Below are 19,560 nucleotides of genomic sequence, written 5' to 3'. Positions count from 1 at the left end.
TTCAGTTTCTTTAAGAACTGAAGGGGTCTAGAACTAGCCCATCTCTCACTTGGTCCAAGGGTAACCTGAAACTAAGGAATCAGTTTCAACTTAAAACATATAAATTAAAATAGTAGCTTATATACTGCCCTACGTTGCTTAGACAAATAACACAATAACACTGCCTCTGTTCTTGACTTCAAAGAAAACAATCTACTTGAATATTTTATACAATTTCAGGGCTCCAGAAAATTAATACATTAAGCCATAATATTATCAACTCTAGCTAAAATTTAGTGTAGTCAATAATTTAATATTTTTGCTTGGGAATTATGCCATTAGTTCATCTCTTAAAAAAGAATAAACTGTTAGGACTATTTTCTCTTTTCTTATCTATGAACTATAATTTCCTTTTTATTTGGTCGTGCCCTATATTTACTATTGAATTTCTTCATCTAACATTGTATAAAAATTTATTTCCTTTAAAGAAAAACCCATATTAGAAGACATAAAAATCCAAAATGGCATATGAAGAATCACCTAAAACTATACAAAATGTCATAATTGTTGAGTGACCTAGATAGGCCAGGAGTCTGTCTCTCTCAATGTCACCAGAGGATATCCTATAAAAGAGCAGGATTTCCATCCAGATGTCAGCCTCCTGAGTGAGGTAAGGTATTTACCCCCAAACATTTCTGCATATAACCTCTCTTCATCTTACCACATTTATGCACAAAATTCCCCCCCATCACCTCCTGCCAAGCCATGAAGCAGATATTGCAATGTAAAAACACAATGTGTGTATATCTATGTATATATTCACACATGTGTTTATTCTTGTAGACTGATTTTGGCTGGAAGCACTGAGTTATACTGACAATGTGAATTCAAATTAATTCAACAATTATTTAATGCATATTGTATGAGGAACAGTTTTTTAGAAATTAGTTGAAATAAATATTAAATATATATACAGGTTTTCTTTTCAACTAAGGACAGCAGTTAGGAATACAACATCATTCCTGGGTAAGCTTCTAAAAAGTGGCATAGCTCCACTATTAAAATCTCTTTAAGAAATACTTCTTTTAGCAATACCTTCCTTCAACTATTTCAGCCAGCCTTTTGAAACAGTGAAGGATGATGAGAATAACTTTTTTTTTCATTTTAAACAAGGGAGACAGTTGGAGGCAGTTGAGTAGACTCCAGATTAAATACTTTATTTTTGTGTTCAGTTGTATTTTATCATGAGATTAAAAAGGTCAATAAAACATTTTTACTATAGTTCTATTATTTTTGAATATACATAAGCAGAGCATGTTTATCCCACCATAATTTCTTTGATCTTTGCATTCCTCATCTCCAAAATCCAGTGTTTCAGCCTATTCACACCCAAATGTCCCTGCCATCTCTCTTTCTCTTTTTTAATGTTTCATCAACACGTTGTTCAAGATGTAGATGCACTATGGCTATATATATCAGGATAGAACAATGTTCCTGTTTTAATTTCTGGCCTAAAAATATCCAATAATTGCTTAGCCTTCCTAAGTGAAACAGCCATTGATTATATTGATTGTATGAAAATAACTCTTATTAGAGTTTCTTTTTAAGTCTACTCTTTCAATTTCAGGTTTTATTTTGGTTTTGGTGGGAACAAAGTTGTAGTTATTTTGGCTAAAAAGTAAAATAAATTAAAACTTCAAACAACTGGCTAAGTTAGGATACTTCACAAATGGATTTATAACAGCTGAAAAGAAATACCCAAGATAGGAATTTGGTTTAAACAAGTAAACCTCAAACTATAATTGCATTTGGATTTTTTGAAATTTTTTTATACTTACCGGCAAATGAGTAAATACTTGAAAGATGCTTCTCAAAAAATTAATAAGATCTATTAAGTAACCACTAGCTCTTCCATCTGGCTCAGACATTGTCCAGTCATAATCAGCAAGCTGAACAAATTCATCAATTTTTTGATTAAGTTTGGTATATATTTCTCCTTCTGCTGCATGTCGGGCATCCTGGCAAAATAACAACAACAAATAAGAAACAGTTATAAAAGCAGATAATAAAACAAGCTTTCTCAAAATTCTAAATTGTTTCATATTTTTCATTTGTCTGATATTTTAGTCATTTTTTTCAAAGTCCCAGAAAACTTGGGTTTTTGATTGGCAGTATTCTATATTTGACTGGACTTGACTTTTTTTCTCCCAACCTCACTATCACTTTTTCCCTTTATGTGGTAGGTAATTTATGAGTTATTAATTCTGAATCATTCTCATAAGAAGACCCCTAGGAGAAACAGAAGTGGAAAAACAGAAGTTGTCAAGAAAACAAAACACCACCGCAATGACTCATCAAGGGAAATTAAGTTGGATGACCACAAAGGAAATGGAATAGGTGCTGGTATTTTGAGTTGAAGAGGCAAAAAAAAAAGACAGTTAACATCTCATCTCAGAGGAAGAGAAAAGAAATTATGGGAGTGATGCAAAAATAACAAAGTAAAGACCTCCAAACATTCTCTCCTCCATAAAAGCAACAAGAAAACTAGCAAAATTGGTCAAAATCAACATTTCCAGAATTCTGTAAATTAACTCAAAACTTGCAGCATTCCAGGCAGTTTAGTCAAGAAAAACAGCTGAATCTTGATAAGAGAACAAGCTTTGTGGGGTTTTAATGTGCCCTATTTCCATCCATTCCCTCCCTCCCCTTCAGCTCCACAATAGCCTTGAAAAATCAGCATCCCACAATTTGGGTGAAAATGAGCAGCCTGTCAGCCATCAAAGGGGGCAAAATGAGGTCAGAACTTCTTTAAAGTTCCATTCCCACAGAATTATCATTATTTCACCTATCTGGTAGTTCCATGGAAGATCCTACGTGCAGGAGTGCCTTTATTTGACCTAAATTGGGGCTTGTCCAGTGCAAAAAGCTTTTTCCCTGGAGACATTTGTTAAAAACAATTAGAGGCAATTGTTTAACATCACAGATACCCGAGGCAGTAGATAACAGGCACACAGCTAACCAAAAAGCTTAAAAGGAAAAACTTGGGAATGAGATATCCCTACATGGCTTTGAAAGTGTCTGACATATTCCTCGGAATCCAGAAGGCTATGTACATGTGTAGGGCTGTGTACATGCTCAGAAAAGACCTGAGAAGGCTCTAAGCTCTCATTTATGGCTGACCATGAAACTGTGTGCAAGCAGAAAGTGAATGTTAAAGCAGAGTTGTCAAATGTCTGGGCAAAGAAGCCATGCCCCAATACACATAGAGTCCCTCAGCAAAGACTAGGGGGCTTATTGGTTCTGGGCTTTTAAGGAAATTTGTATCCAATCATTAGCTGGCCACTAAGCTAACCAACAGAGATTTCAGCGCCCACACATAACAAAGAATACAGACTCTATAGAATTAATTAGTTAAAGTCACAAAACAACCAACCAACTACCAGGAAAAAAAAAAAAAAAAACTTTGGGGAGAGAGGAGCATCTGATTTCCAGAGTTGCCACAATATATGTTAAATGTCCAATTTTCAACAAAATTTACAAGTTGTGCAAAGAAACAAGAAAGCATGTCCCATACAAAGGAAAAAAGCAATCAACAGAAACTTACTGAGGAAGCCAACATTGCACTTATAAAACTTCAGATAGCTATTTAAAATATATCCAAAGAACTAATGAAACCATGTCTAAAGAACTGAAGGAAAATATGATAACAATGCCTCACAAAACAGAGAATATAAAGAGACAGAAACAACAACAACAAAAAAGAAATTCTGCAGGTGAAACATAATAAATGAAGTGAAAAAAATCACTATAGGGGTTCCACAGCAGATTTGAGCAGATGGAAGAAAAAGAAGATATGACCAACAATACAAAACAACTAGACCTGACATATCTATAGAACACCCCACTTAACAACAGCAGACCATGCATTGTTCTCAAGTGAACATGGGACACCATCTTGAATAGAGTACGTTAGGCCATAAAACAAGTCTTAGAACTGAAATCACACAAAGTATGTGCTCCAACCAAAATGGAATGAAATTAGAAATTAATAATAAAAGGGTTATTTGGAAAATTCACAAATATGTGGAAATTATACAACAGACTCCAATAAATAACCAATGGGTCAAAGAAGAAATCATCACTGAAATCAGAAAATATTTTTGAGATAAGAGAAAACAAAACACAGTACCAAAAATTATGGGATGCAAAGAAAGGAATGCTTAGAGAAAATTTTCTAGTGTACCTGCCTATATTATAAAAGAAGATATTAAATCAATAATCTAAACTTCCAAATTAAGAAACTGGAAGAAGAAATGATAGTTGTGGGTTCTCCCCAAGACAGCAGCACTCTGATAGAATGGCATGAGGAATACTGGGGGCTGAAGGCTAGGCATTGATGCCTTTGGGACCAGGGCAAAAGACCCCCATGCCTACGCTTTTCTTTTAAAGGCTCACATAGACTTGGACAGGGAGCATTTTTAAAGTTAAAACTAGATCTCTGCCTTTCTAGGATTTTTTTTTTTTAACCTCCTTAAGGAGGGTAGACAAGTTACCACCTTGGTCAGAAAGCTTTCTAGCTAAATGTAATTTGATGGGGGGAGTGGGAGATAATGTGATGTTTCTGGAAAAACTAATACCTATTTAGATTCTTACCTTAACTAAAAAATAGACATAAATACCACTATTGTTAGTCACATATTACATGTGAATACAGTTTAACCTAACATGTAATTTTATATCATGTCTATGAATAAGAGCACTGTAAAGTCACTGGCTGAGTAAGACGGCTCCCACCTTCAAGGACCTCACAATCCAGGGAGAGTTATAATATGGTTTCACTTTGTGTGGTTTCAGTTACACACAGTCAACTTCAGTCCAGAAGCAGATGATCCTCCCTGACATATCATCAGGAGGTCAACAGGAGCCAATGCTACATCACAATGCCTACATAATTCACCTCACTTCATCTCATCATCTAGGTATTTTATCATCTCATATTACCACAAGAAGAAAAGGTGAGTTCAGCACAATAAGATATTTTGGAAGAGTCTAACATAACTTTTATGATAGTATATTACTATACTTGTTCTATTTTATTATTAGTTATTGTTAATATCTTACTGTGCCTAATTTATATATTGAGCTTTATCACAGGTATGTATGTATAAGAAAAAACACAGTACATATAAGGTTACACAATCCACAGTTTCAGGCATCCACTGGGGGTCTCAGCATGTATCCCCTGAGAAAAAGTAAGACTATTGTATAACAAAACATGACTAATGCTATAGTAGAGGTTTTACAAAGCATCTAGAGTGAAAAAAGAAGGAAATAATTATTACTTATTTGGTAAAAGCCTTGTTGGAGAGGATGTCATTTGAGTTGCAATTTTAAAAAATATAACCAGGAACCCTTACTAGGTATTTTGGTTTACATGCCTTAAAAATTTTTCAGAAGAACAATGTAAGAGAAAGGAAACATGAACAACTAAAATGTGCCATTTCCACATTTCAATGCTTTTGCTTTCCTCCAGTTCCACAATGTCTAACCACTCATTACTCATTGCCACACTGGGCTGAAGAAAACCAAGTGCTTTTACACCTGCCTTCACAGTAGGACAGGGACAGGAATTTCAAGACAGATTTGTCTTCTCTCCTCATTCAGAGGTCTAACACAAATTCAACACACACAGTAAAAGCTTTCAACGGTTTCTTTCCTCAATTACAGAAGTAGAAATAAACACTGCTTTAGATAAAATAGGAATTTAAGATAAGCTAGTTTTATTGAAATTTTAATGATGCGCTACTAAATATAGCAGTAGCAAAATGAGCTCTGACTCAAAACAGTTACAGCAACTTAAACTGTTAGTTTCTATTACCAATTGCTCTGTAATTCAAATCTCAGAAAATTCCTAAGATTGAGAAGCTTAACATTAGTGTTCATCTGTAACACTATATCAGCCACTGTATGTTTGGCACTCTGAGTAACGTAGGTACAAAACATTCACTGAAACGTCAGCCTCATTAAGGTGGGAAGTTTGTTGATCATTTGTGCACTGACAGATCCCCAACACCTAGAACAGTGTTGGCAATACATGAGTATTTGCTAAAAAATTTTAAGTCACTCTTGTCTTGACAAAGTTTATAACCTAGTTGGGATAGGAAAGTACCACAAGTACGATAATCATGGAATGAATGAATATTAACAAATTTGTGTTGACTATGTGTGTGGCAAAAGTACAGCAAAAAAGGAGGAATCATGTGGGCTGGAAAGCAGATTTATGTCACTTGCTGTTCCAGTTACTACTGTTGAGTAACAAACTACCCCCAAAATCTTAGTGGCTTAAAATAATAAGCATTTTATTACACTCACAGGTTTAGGGGTAAGAAATGCAGAGAAGAGTGGGGATGACTCTGCTCCACTGTATCTGGGACCTCAGCTGGGACAATCTGAATGCAAACAATGACACTCAACAGCTAGAGGTTAGAATCATCTGGAGGTTTCTCCACTTACATGTCTGTCACCTGGGGTGTGCAGCCTTCCATGTGACATGGCTTCCTCACAGCATGGTGACTGTGGGATACCTGCAATCTTCCATGGCATCTCAGGCCTACAGGCATGTGTGTTCTGTGCTTGGTATGAGGTGAAAGCACCATTGCCCTTTACGTCCTAGCCTCAGGAGTCTCACATTATTTTCACTGTACTTTACTGTTGAAAGCAGTCATAAGCCTGCCCAGATTCAGGGGAAGGGGACATGAATCCCCATTTCTCAATGAGAGACATGTCAAGGGGTTTGTGGCCATCTACAAAATCACCAGCCTGCTAATAATGAATAATGGAGAAATAGCCCATAAAGAATACGGGCTAGGGGTTTGAGAAAATGGGAAGGCATTTGATTTCCACCATTTCACTTCTCTTTACATCTTGAGCAAATCACTTAACTTTTGCAATCCCTAGCTTTCTTGTCTTTAGAGAATCATCATCACTACCTCAGAGGGCTATTTTGAGGATTACACAAGCTTCTATAATTAATGTAAAGAACCCAACGGTACTTGGCACCCAGTAGGTGATCAAAAAAAAGTTAGTTTTCTTACACCTTCTAGTGTTGGGCACCCAGTAATGACCAATAAATGTTTATTAAGTGAACTGTGTGAAGACAATTAGTACACCAACAATGCAAGCTATCCAAATTGCCCACATTAACTTAATGTATGTAGTTATTTGCATGTAAGGGAGAAAAGATAGGATTTTAAACATTCACAGAATGATTTTTGTAAACATCGAACAGTGGTGAAATAGAAAAGGGGGTCATATTTAATGTGCATGAGCCACAGCTCTAATATAGACATCGTTTTTCAACCTAACAGCATCAAGGACAGGTACCCAAGATGGCAAATGCTATGGCCAACAGAACCATGCATGACACATCTTAATGATATCACTTCTATGCCAATTTTTTAGAGCAATATAGAAATATTTATTTACTACTTTGTATTTCGCCCCAGTGTTTATCATTGGCCCATTTATTTCATTTCTCACTACCTTTACTGAATCAAAGCAGATATTGGTCACTATAGAATTGAAGTTATACTGTAATTCCAGATGGTAGCCAGATAAAGGAGGCCTACAGCTCAGAACAGTACAATCATACTGTAATACTCACCTCACTTCCCTTCTCTCACCAGGCAAAGAAAATTTGGAGTCCTATTGCTCCTATCCTCTGCTACACTCCCACCTGCATCCACACTGCTATGTATGATTTATCTTGCTTTTTTTTCCTAATGTAGGCAGGGAGGGAAAGAGTATCAAGAGACTCCTCTCCTCCAAACTTACAGAGTAAGGTACTTGGTGAAGTTTTACATTTTTAACAAATGGCCATTCTTTTACAATCCTAATTTAAATCTACCTTTAAAATCAATGATATACTTCTTAATTTCCATTTTACTATATGGAATTTTATTAAAATAAAGATTTCACATTTTCCTGGATTTTTTAAAGCAAAATGGGATAATTAAAACATTAGCCCAAAGCTGAGATGGGGAAAGGAACTAAATATCTAGAAATTTTTAAGTCATGAGGGAAAACAAACATTTTATTTACTTAAGGGAAGAAAAATTATGAAAATGATGATGAAACTATTAACATTATAGTCAAATGAAGTCATTATAATTATGCTTTCTGGGTAAAGTGGTTCAAAAACTACTGATTTTCTGAAAAAGAACTAAGCAAAACTAAAGAGGAAAACAAAAAATTATTTGTCACCTTTTGTTGTTACTATCTAGCACTTTGCTAATTAATCTATCTTCTGAGGGGACACCAAGGGCAGGTTCTACTTTTTCCATAAACTATTGAGGTCAAGATAACTTTTCTCAACATGTTAAATGAAATTTTGATGGGAGGTATTTTGTATTTTTTAAAATGTATTAATGCTTTCAGGCTGTTACAACAAAGAAACCTAAGGGTCCGTGGCTGCGTTGTGTGAAAGAAAAATTTCAGACAGCAGTTATAGGCAGGAACATTTTTAAAGTCAAACCTGAAAGGACTTTGCTAAGGACTATGAAACTGTTATTTTATAATCCAGGCAAATATAATCATTAGGAAACATATGTGCATGAACTGATTTGCTATATTTTATTTTTAAAGAAATAGAAGCAAGAAAAGAAAGAAATTTTCGTTGTAACTTTTCCTGTACTTACACACAGGGATACACTGAATTATTTGGTAAGCAAGTTCTATAAAAGATTTCCCCCTTCTTGGAACAGGCCCCAAATACATTTTGGAAAATCTCTCTGCCCCCATTCACAGCTCTGTTTGGTCTAGACAAGATTAAACCTGTATCTAGCTCCTAGGAAAGATCCTGATAAGTTTAAGTCAATTAGCAATTACCATCCTCTTATCCACAGAGAGCTCCATAGCAGCTAGCAGAGGGACATACTCTGGCTTCCTTTAGATGATAGGACATGAGGGTATAAGGTTTAGAACTGTGGCCAGGCAGCATATTGTACCAGAACTGGAGAGCTGATAGCAGCTAGACCACCATGAGGCCAAAACTGCATAGAGTTGAAAGATGGAGGTACTCTGGGTCCTTAGTAACATCTCCTGAGCAGCTGGTTTTAGCCTCACATGAAATCTTCCCTGTTCTTGGACTTTGCAATCACACTGGCTAATAATTTCTGTTTATTAAGACAGTTTGAGTTGATTTTTCTGCCAGTTCCTGTCAATTCTGTTAATAGCCCTGATTAATATAAGTGTTTATTTGAAACATTTTATTGAACATTCTGGAAAAAAGTTAGATTTAACATAATTCATTTAGAACAAGGGGAACACTTATCTGATATTTTTCTGAGCCTTAAAAATCTAAGCAGGACATGAAGTTGGAACTTTCAAAACAAAGGAACTATTCTCCCTAGCTAATTTCTTCCTGCTCTAATTCAAGAAATAATGTTCCAATCTATGATCTTGATCTAAAAACCTCTAAATGTTAGTAGCATATGGCAACTAACTCATTAGCCAATGTCACTACTGACACTATGGACAGAGGTAGAAAAATACATAAGACTAAACATAGAGAACCATAGGAATTACTTATGACAGGGGAAGGGAAGTGACAAGAGCAATTAAAAAGAAATACACCTGAAAAAACTCAAGATTTTCCAGGAAAGAAGGCAAGAAATATGGTAGCACCATAAAAAATTATAGGCAGAAAGAAGAACCAATTTAAGAAATTATCATTTTTTTATTTAGATTATTTAGATATCAGTTGACAATCAAAGGAAGTTCTTTTATTCTTATATTTGGTTCCTAAAATTAAAATAAAAAAATAATTTGCTCACTTATTCTTCACATTAATTTAGTGAAATGGTTGCTTTTTACCAGGTTTTTTCATCGTACTACAGTATTATGGTAAGTTGATGGTTTTAGGATATGTATTATACCTTATACACATGCAGTTCACATACTACCACTTGATCAATAACACTCTGGATTAAACAAAGCTCAATATCTGCTCCACAATGAAATATTAAGTCAAATGTAAAAAGCCAAAAGATATTATTAGAATACTTAGAGTTTTCATAAACTTCTAGAAATCTCTTTAAAAGATTTTTCTTCATAAAAGAACATAGTCAACATGGAGTGTAAGTCAGAAATGTGTGATCTTACAGTTCTAAAGTCAGCAAGACAAAAACAGTATACTAAACATTCTATTAGAGATATAGGTTAATATGATAGGGTATAGTTAATTATATCAAAAAATTTTCCACAGAGCAAATCCAAAGCACTTCTTAGGGTACCTAGAGTTAGATAATGCAAGCTGAGTGCCACAGAGAAAGCCACGGCCCAAATGAGCCAGAAAGAAGCTTGAAGATAGAAATTTAAGGAACCGACACCAACTGCTTCTAGAAGGAATTTTATTTTTCCCTAGGACAGACATTCAAAACACACGAAAACCAACACAACTTTTAAATAAAATATGCATGATTAACACAAAATGACTAAACATGATTTACACTCCTCCTTTTGGGTCACTGTATTTTAAGTTCAGGATCTTTGAACTTTCTGATCTTGAGCTTTCTAGCTTCTGCAGATGGGTTTATACCAGTTTCTCCCTTCCCTTATCTCTGCTGATTGCAATCCCATCTACCCAAGCTCAAAACTGATGCAAATATCCAAATAATGTTAGGGTCTAAGCAGGTAAACTGAATGACTATCAAGGTGACTGTGGCAGGCAGGAGAGTATAGAGCATAAATCTCATCTAAAGGCATTCAAATTCAAAATGCTACAAAACCAAATCAAACATGTCTACAGGACCAAATTTATCTACTTATTATATATTGTAATTATTTGTCTGTAGCTATCTGCCCTTTTAGATTAAAAAAATCCTTGTGATTAAGAACCATTGCACATCTCCTCAGCAACTAGCACAGTACAACAGAAATATATTTTTGACCAAAACACACCATTTAATATATCTTCCCAGGCCAAAGCTATCAGTTTAGATGAAAACTTGAAAGCAATGCTTTGTTCACAAGAATGTCTTTTGGAATACAATCAAAGCCTTACTTTAGACAGGACAAAGTATTCAATTCTTGTTCCTTATCAAAGTAACCTGTCCTAGAAAAACCTGAATTCCTTATGGAGCTACTTGCTTAGCCACTCCACTTCTAGCGATACACAGGAAAGGGCACTATAGGTTCCGAGCTACAACCAGTCTAGAATAATTCAAAAGTCAGCTTCTGGATTATCTAGGATTCTTAATATAAAGTAGGTTAATATAAACGGAATAATTTTCTAATTCTCAAATTACCTAAATTCTCTCCTTCTCCTTTTTAAAAGATGGGTGATACATTTTTTGCCTTTCCAATTTTCAGAGGCTTTAGAACCTCAAAAGTGCTAAAGAATGGCTTCGGGGCTTTGTAGCAGTATCTACCACTGCTTAGGTAATCTAGGTTATTTGTCATCAGTTTGCAAATTATCTGATATAAATAGCTTTTTTAAGTACTCTTCAAACATTTCCTTCCCCATTTCTGCTTTCCACAACCTTAATAAGAGGCACTTGTCATAATTAACTTATTACTGATGATAAATTACAGAAAAACACAAAGCTGAGCACTTTTATGTATCAATGGGGTTGTGGTAATCTATAAATCTTGTTGATCTCCCTCCTTTGTTTATAGAACTGAAAAAATGCTTTTTTTTCTGTTACCTTTTATGTTTTTGACAAAGTAGCATCCCAATTATTTACTTCTCTGTATAAATAACCTAATTATGTATTCTATTTAGTAATATTTAAGCTTTTGCTTTTTGCTTTTTTCTGATCTACCTCTTAGGATTTTGTCATTCAACTGCATTAAATCAGCTGCTACCATAAATCTGCCTTATGCAGCCTGCTCTGATGGGGGAATATGTCAAAAGGAGAAGATGGTAGCAGATGACAAGAGAAATAAATGTTATATGTATTGCCTTTAAAAAATGACAATTTGCACAAACAAGAAACTGTACAAAGGAACACTCCACTAATATCACAAAAGGAAATACACAAAGTGTATAAGTAATCAGAAGTGGAAATGCAATTAATCAGTGAAGAATTAATACTGCAAGTGTTCTTGCAAAGCAATAATAAATCAATTTTATATATGTAAAATAACAATTCTAATTTAAATGAGAAATTTAAAGATTTCCTAATTCCTTACTAGTTTTAAATGTGTGATTCTACCAGTTTATGAATTTCTATCTTTACTACAAAAAAATATATAAATTTTACTTTACTTATACACTAACACTTCAGTTACTCAGATGTCACTTATACAGTCAGTAACTAGGAGGGAAGTCAAAAGAGTCTCTGAATAGCCAAAAGTGATATTGCAATTCACATACCAATAAGTAAGCTGTAGTAAATTCCATAATGGGATACTATACTGAATAGAAAATAAACAAATTACAGCTATAAGCAACAACAAAAATTAAATATTCCAAATCACACTGAGTGAAGTAAGACACACAAAAAGATGCACTCTGAATGATTCCATATAAATAGAGCTCAAAAACAGACAAAAAAATAATCAGTACTGTTAAAATCAGTGCTGAGAGAAGAAGAGATAATGACTGGGAGGAGGGATGAGGAAACTTCTACAATACTACTAATGTTTATTTCTTGACCTTGTAACTACATTGGTGAGTTAACTTTCTTTTTCAACTTAAATAGAATTTATTTTTTAGAGCAGTTTTAGATTCACAGAAAAGTAGTGGAAACGTACAGAGATATCCCATATACTTCCTGTCCCCACATTCACATGGTCTTTGCCACTATCAAAGTGCCACACCAGAGTGGTACATTTGTTACACTCAATGAACCTACATTGACACACCATTATCATCCACAGTCCATAGTTTGCACTACGGTTCACTCTTGGTGCTGCACATTCAATGGGTTTGGACAAAAGTGTAATGACACGCATCCACCATTACAGTATCATACAGAGTAGTTTTACTGCCCTAAAAATCCTCTGTGCTCTATCTATTCATCTTTCCCTTCCCTGCTACCCATGGCAACCACTGAATTTTTAGTAACTCTATAGTTTTGCCTTTTCCAGGATATCATATAGTTGGAATCATACAATATGTAGCCTTCTCAGATTGGCTTCTTTTACTTAGTAATATGGCACTTAAAGTTCCTCCATGTCTTTTCATAGCTTGATAGCTTTTGATTGCTTTTTATTGAATAATATTCCATTGCCTGGATATACCACAATTTATTCATCTATTCACTTACTGAAGGACATCTTGGTTGCTTCCAAGTTTTGGCAATTAGGAATAAAGCTGCTATAATCATCCGTGTGCTGGTTTTTGTGTGGACATAAGTTTATGGTTCACTGGGTATAAAAGGAATGTAATTGGTGGATTGCATGGTAAGAGTATGCTTAGTTAATCTGTCTTCCAAAGTGGTTGTACCATTTTGCATCCCCACTAGATTCTGTTGCTCCACATTCTCACCAACATCTGATGGTGTGAGTGTTTTGGATTTTGGCCATTATAATAGGTATGCACTAGTATCTCATTGTTTTAGTTTGCATTTCCCTAATAATATATGATGTAGAGCATCTTTTCATATGCATACTTGCCTTTTATATATCTTTTTTGGTGAAGTATCTGTTCAGGTCTTTTGCCATTTTTTAATTGAGTTGGTCATTTTCTTATGGTTGGATTTTAAGAGTTCTTTCATGCATATTTTGAATGACAGTCCTTCACCTGATATGTCTTTTACAAATATTTTCTCCCAGTCTGTGGCTTGTCTTCTCATTATCTTGAAGATGTCTTTTGCAGAATATAAGTTTTAATTTTAATAAAGGTCAATCAATTATTTATTTCATGGATCACACCTTTGGTGCTGTATCTAAAAGGTCATTGCCACCCAAGGTCATCTAGATTTTCTCCAATGTTAACTTCTGGGAGTTTTACAATTTTGCATTTTACACTTAGGTCTATGATCCATTTTGAGTTAATTTTTGTGAATGGTGTAAGGCATGTATCTAGATTCATTTCTTTGCTGTGAACATCCAGTTGTTCTAGCACCATTTGTTGAGAAGACTAACTTTGCTTCATTGTATTGCCTTTGCTTCTTCGTCAAAGACCAGTTGAATATATTTATGTGGGTCTAATTCTGGGCTCTCTATTTGGTTCCATAATCTATGTGTCTATTCTTTGGTCAATACAACACTGTCTTTATAGTAATTTTAAATATGGGTGGTGTCAATTCTCCAGTTTGTTCTTGTCCTTCAACACTGTGTTGGCTATTCTGGGGCTTTTGCCTCTCCATATAAACTTTAGAATCAGTTTGAGTATATCCACAGAATAACTTGCTAAGATTTTGAAGAGAAATGCCCTTAATATAAAGATTAAGTAGGGAAGAAACGGTATCTTGATAATATTGAGTTTGTAAGCAATAGGAAAGCTATTGACTTTTGTACATTAACCTTGTATCTTGAAACCTTGCTATAGTTGCTAACTGGTTCCAAGATTTTTTTTTCCCTTTTGGACTTTCTACATAGACAATCACGTCATCTTGATGTCAAACAAAGATGGTTTTATTTCTCCCTTCCCAATTGGCATCTTTTGTTTCCTTTTTTTTTTCCATTGCAGTAACTAGGACCATCAGTATGATATTGAAAAAGAGTAATGAGAGGGGACATCCTTGCCTTAGTAGGAAAGCTTCAAGTGCATTTTGTAAACAAAATATAGTTGGGTCTTGCTTTACTGAGCCACTCTGACAAGCTCTGTCTTTCAACTGGTGTTTTTAGACCACTGATGTTTAAAGTGATTATTGATCCTACCATTTGCAACAACATGGATGGGGCTGGAGGACATTATGCTTAGTGAAATAAGCCAGGAAGAGAAAGAAAAGTGCCAAATGATTTCCCTCATTTGTGGAGTATAACAATGAAGCAAAACTGAAGGAACAAAATAGCAGCAGACTTAGAGACTCCAAGAAGGAACTAGCAGTTACCAAAGGGGAGAGGTGGGAGAGGGTGGGTGGGGAGGGAGGGAGAAGAGGATTGAGGGGTATTATGTTTAGTACACATGGTGTGGGGGATCATGGGGAGAACAGTGTAGCACAGAGAAGGCACACAGTGGATCTGTGGCATCTTGCTGCACTGATGGACAGTGACTGCAATGGGGTATGGGTGGGGACTCGATAATAAGGGTAAATGTAGTAACTATATTGTTTTTTCATGTGAAACCTTCATAAGAGTGTATATCAATAATGCCTTAATAAAAAAAATTTTTTAAGTGATTACTGATACAGCAGGATTAATATTCACCATATTTTTACTGTTTTCTATTCATTGCACTTGTTCTTTGTTTCTACTTTTGTATTCCATTCTTTTTCTGCCTTTTGTACTGAGCATTTGTGATTCCATTTTCTTTTCTTTCTTAGCATATTATTTATACTTTTTTTCTTTTTTACCTTTATTAGTAGTTGCACCACAGTTTTCAGTGTACATCTACAATTATTCCAAGTCCACTTTCAAATAACACTATACCATTTCATGGGTAGTACAAGTACTTATAATAACAAAATTATCCTAATTCCTCTCTCTGGACCCTTGCTGTCATTCACTTCTGCAATACGTAAATATATATTAAGTATACATAATTTAATGTCATTCACTTCCGCAATACATAAATATATATTAAGTATACATAATTTAATACATTTTGCTATTATTATTTTGAACAGTTATCAATTAAGAACAAGAAAAATAAAAGTTTTCATATTACATTTTCTCTAACACTCTTCCTTTCTTCATGTAGGTCTAAGTTTCTGACCGCTATCATTTTATCTCTAAAGAGGCTCTTTTTTCTTGCAAGACAGGTCTACTGGCAATACATTTTCTCCATTTCTGTTTTTCTCCTTCACTGTTTGGGATAATTTCACAGGATATAAAATTCTAGGCTGGTAGGTATTTTTCTCTCAAACACTGAATATTTCACTCCATTCTATTCTTGTTTGCATAGTTTATGAAGAGAAGTCAGATGAAATTTTTATCTTTGTTACTCTAGGAAAGGTGTTTTTGACTCTTGGATTTTTCTCTCTGCTTACATTACTCATCTGTTCTTGAATGTTGTCTACTTTATCCATTAAAGTGTTAGAATAATAATCATAGTTTAAAAAAAAAATTCCTGGTTTGAAAATTCCAATATCCCTGATGTATCTGAATATAGTTCAATGCTTTATCTCTTCAAACTGTGCTTTTTGCTTTTTGTTTTTTAGTCTGCCTTATAATTTTTTTCTTGACAGCTACACATGATGAATAGGGTGCAAGTAACTACAGTAAATTGGCCTTTAGTAATGTGGTGGTAAGGTGTAGGGGGAGGGGAAGTGTTCTGTAGTCCTATGATTAGGTCTGTAAGTCTTTTGTGCCTCAGCTGTGAACTCACACATGCTTCTAATTTCCACCTCTTAGAGGGACAGGATGGCTAGAGCCAGCTAGAGTTGTTTATTTCCCCTCTCCCAGTTTGATTAGGTTCTGATAAACCCCCAGTAGCTTAATTTAGGCACTGGTTAATGGCTTCTTTTGAGGTTAGATCTTGCTGAGAATAGAATGCCTAAAGAACAGAACACTCTTGGCATAGTTCAAAATGGTTCCTTTTCCCTTCCCCCTGATGGAAGCACAAGAGAATTCTTCTCCAGTCTTCACCGTGAGAACCTGACAGAACTCCAGGAGGTAAAACTCACAATAATGTGGAGACTCTCTGAGATTGGGTCCCCCTGGAGTTTTAACTCTCAAACTTGTCCACACTAAGCCTCCAGCAACTTGTCAATTACAGTTCAGGTTTCCCTACTCCAATAGTGGTTCCTACAGAGGTTTCTGCTCCATTAAGTTGTGATTCTCTGTGTTTGCCTGTCTGTTTCCCTAATTCTGGGGGCAGCAGTTTGCCCCATGATTTCACTTCTCTGACAAATCAAAGAAAGGTTGATTTTTCAGTTTTCCCAGCGTTTTACTTGTCAGGCCACAGTGACAACCTCTAAGTTCTTTACATGCCACACTGGGAAGCAGAAGTCTGTGTTCACTCTCTAATAACTAAGTGAGCTGTATATATTTAAAATTTGTGCACTTTAAAATTATGCATTCTTAAATATGTATATTATACTTTAATAAAGGTTTTTAAAAGTCTATGTACATGTACTTGCCCCATAGGAAGAGAAATTCAAGCCCTTAATCAAAGTCAGTTTACTACTGTCACTTTAATCATAATCCTAAAAGTAACTTTGCTACATAGTCATCAACAGATTTTAAAAAGGTAACTTGGAAAAATAATCAGAGGCATATTCCTTCTGGATGCTTACAGCTGCAAACACTGCCAGGACTTAAAAGGAAAGGACACTTTATACTGGCAGATTGGAAAAGCTCCACAGAACAAAGTTAAAGAGCTCTGAGTCAAAGCTTGGCCATTTTTCTACCAGACAGATTTAAAAGGTAATGGTATTCCCATTTTCCCCCCCAATTCTGATGCAAATCTTTTCAGTTAGAAGTCCTCTGTTAGCTTCAAGTAGATCTCAGTGTGGGTCCAGGTTAATTTTAAAAAGCCGAGGTACTGCTTGAGGGCAGGAACTACTTACTCTACCACTTTTGTCTCACAGATTTAGGGAAATGAATGGCAAGCTTCCAGAATAGTCTACATAATATTTCATAAAGCAAACAGATATGATATAAAATCAAATGCTCTGTGTATACATATGTGCTTTTTGGAAAGGAAATAAATGGAGGCAGGAGTAAAAGGACTGATAAGTGCTTATTTCCATAATCATTAAGCAACTAAGTAGGAATATGTTTGGTAGGGTCACTGGACTAAAAAGAATTAGGCTAATAGGTTAACTAAGCAATTCATGCTAATGTCTGTAATCAAGACTGTCCTTTAATCATCTCTATCAAAGAGGCAACAGACTGCCTACTCACTATGAAAGGAAATTCCCCCAACCTCCCTCATTAATTCACTTTTTGATTTAATAATTCTCACTATTGAATTGCATCCTCATATCAGAGTTCAAGACAAATTCCTGTTGAAACACACCAAAAATACAAGTGAAGAATACTTGACCCTTATGTACTGAGCTTGCTCTTGTTCTCCTATCTTAATACAGAAAGGGCTTCCTGAGTTCTGTGTGAGAACAAAAACAAACAACAAAAAACACGGATGCTCTACTATTTATACAGGCTGAACTTGATTTCCTGATTTCCAAGAAAACACAAGGGATATTCTATGACAGTTGTAGTTTCAACTAAATATCTACAACTTAAGGGACCACTGGAATGGTAAGCTAGCACTAACATTTTAAAATATCCCCTCCCAACAGGCAGATTTTGAGAAGTATAATTAAAGATCCCTTAATATAAGAGCATCATATTCCAGTATCTTTGGTTCTTTGACTTATTATAACTGATCAGAAAAATTGCTTGAAGATCCCTAGATACACCAGATGTCAAGGCAATTCATGTTTTAATCAGAGTACAGAGTAAGATTATTAAATTTAATTTAGCAGCTCAACATGCTTACAACTCCAGTCCTTAGTAAATCTCTTCCTGATAGGGTATAACATTTGGACATAAGAGAGAGCAATAAAGAAAAAGAAAAATTAAGTAAAACCTAATATAAAAGCAAATAATCTATTTGCCCTTGGATGAATAAATGTCCAAGAACTTGTAGAGTTTCTTCCTGTATTATGGTACTTATTACACCATACTGACAAGCATGTTTTTACAGTTTTTTCTCCTATGAGTTTCTTGAGGGCAGGGATACATTTCTATATTCCCAGCACCTAATAGAGTGCTCAGAGCATAGATGATATACAACAAGTGGTTCTGTGCTAAGTGTACCCTGTAATCCTCATAATAACTATATGAGGAAGGTAATCTATTGCTATTCTAATTATACAGATAACAAACCAGAAATCATTAAAATTAAAGAATGTGCCCAAAGTCACAGAGTAGTCTAATGTAAATATATGCCCTTAATTACTGTACTGTACTATCTGAATAAATGAATGCCTGTTTTGTCCAGCTTGTTTCAGTTTTAGTAACTAATTTTACCTATCCACTCACTCAGATATCTCCTGCACTTGTGCCTCAAGTATCAGGATGACTACATGAGTTCAACAATCACCAGAGGAGCATAACATTTGGGGGTCAGGCAGAAATTTTGGGGACCTAGGTTTCTTTCTGAATTTCATACCTTCAAAGTCTGATTACTGTTAATATTAAATTAGTCATTTCTAAATAGAAGTACATTGAATTTTTAAATGTAAATAATTATACTATAATCTTGAGGTAAGCTGGGTAATTTATAATAAGACAAGAGTAGGAACATGAAAATTCTTTTTAATATAAAACTTAAAAAGGGCTATGAATTTAAACTAGCAAGCATATTAAAGATAAGGGATCAGTAAGTGGTTTATATTAGTTTAACAAAATATTTAATGCAGAGAGATTTATATTATGACATTATGCCAGTATCTTATCTGTATGACCTCAAATGAATAAGTTTATAAAACAAATTTATGAAATTATTTATCATCCATTCTG

At 34.8% G+C, this 19,560-nt stretch overlaps 1 protein-coding gene across 6 annotated transcripts in view; it reads right to left on the bottom strand.

Annotated features, from left to right (window-relative positions):
• Positions 1-19,560, bottom strand: part of EXOC6 (exocyst complex component 6) — a 263,797-nt gene that overhangs the window by 72,750 nt on the left and 171,487 nt on the right. For all 6 annotated transcript variants that reach the window (XM_057506080.1, XM_036880142.2, XM_057506081.1 and 3 more), the window contains one exon: positions 1,818-1,997. In XM_057506080.1, coding sequence (XP_057362063.1) covers positions 1,818-1,997 — 180 coding nt within the window. The remainder of the gene's footprint in view (positions 1-1,817; positions 1,998-19,560) is intronic.

This window comes from Manis pentadactyla, chromosome 8, assembly GCF_030020395.1.
Source record: "Manis pentadactyla isolate mManPen7 chromosome 8, mManPen7.hap1, whole genome shotgun sequence".
In the NCBI taxonomy this organism is placed as follows: Eukaryota; Metazoa; Chordata; class Mammalia; order Pholidota; family Manidae; genus Manis; species Manis pentadactyla.
The sequence above is the reverse complement of the archived record's forward strand: the minus strand, read 5'-3'. Positions and strand labels throughout refer to the sequence as shown.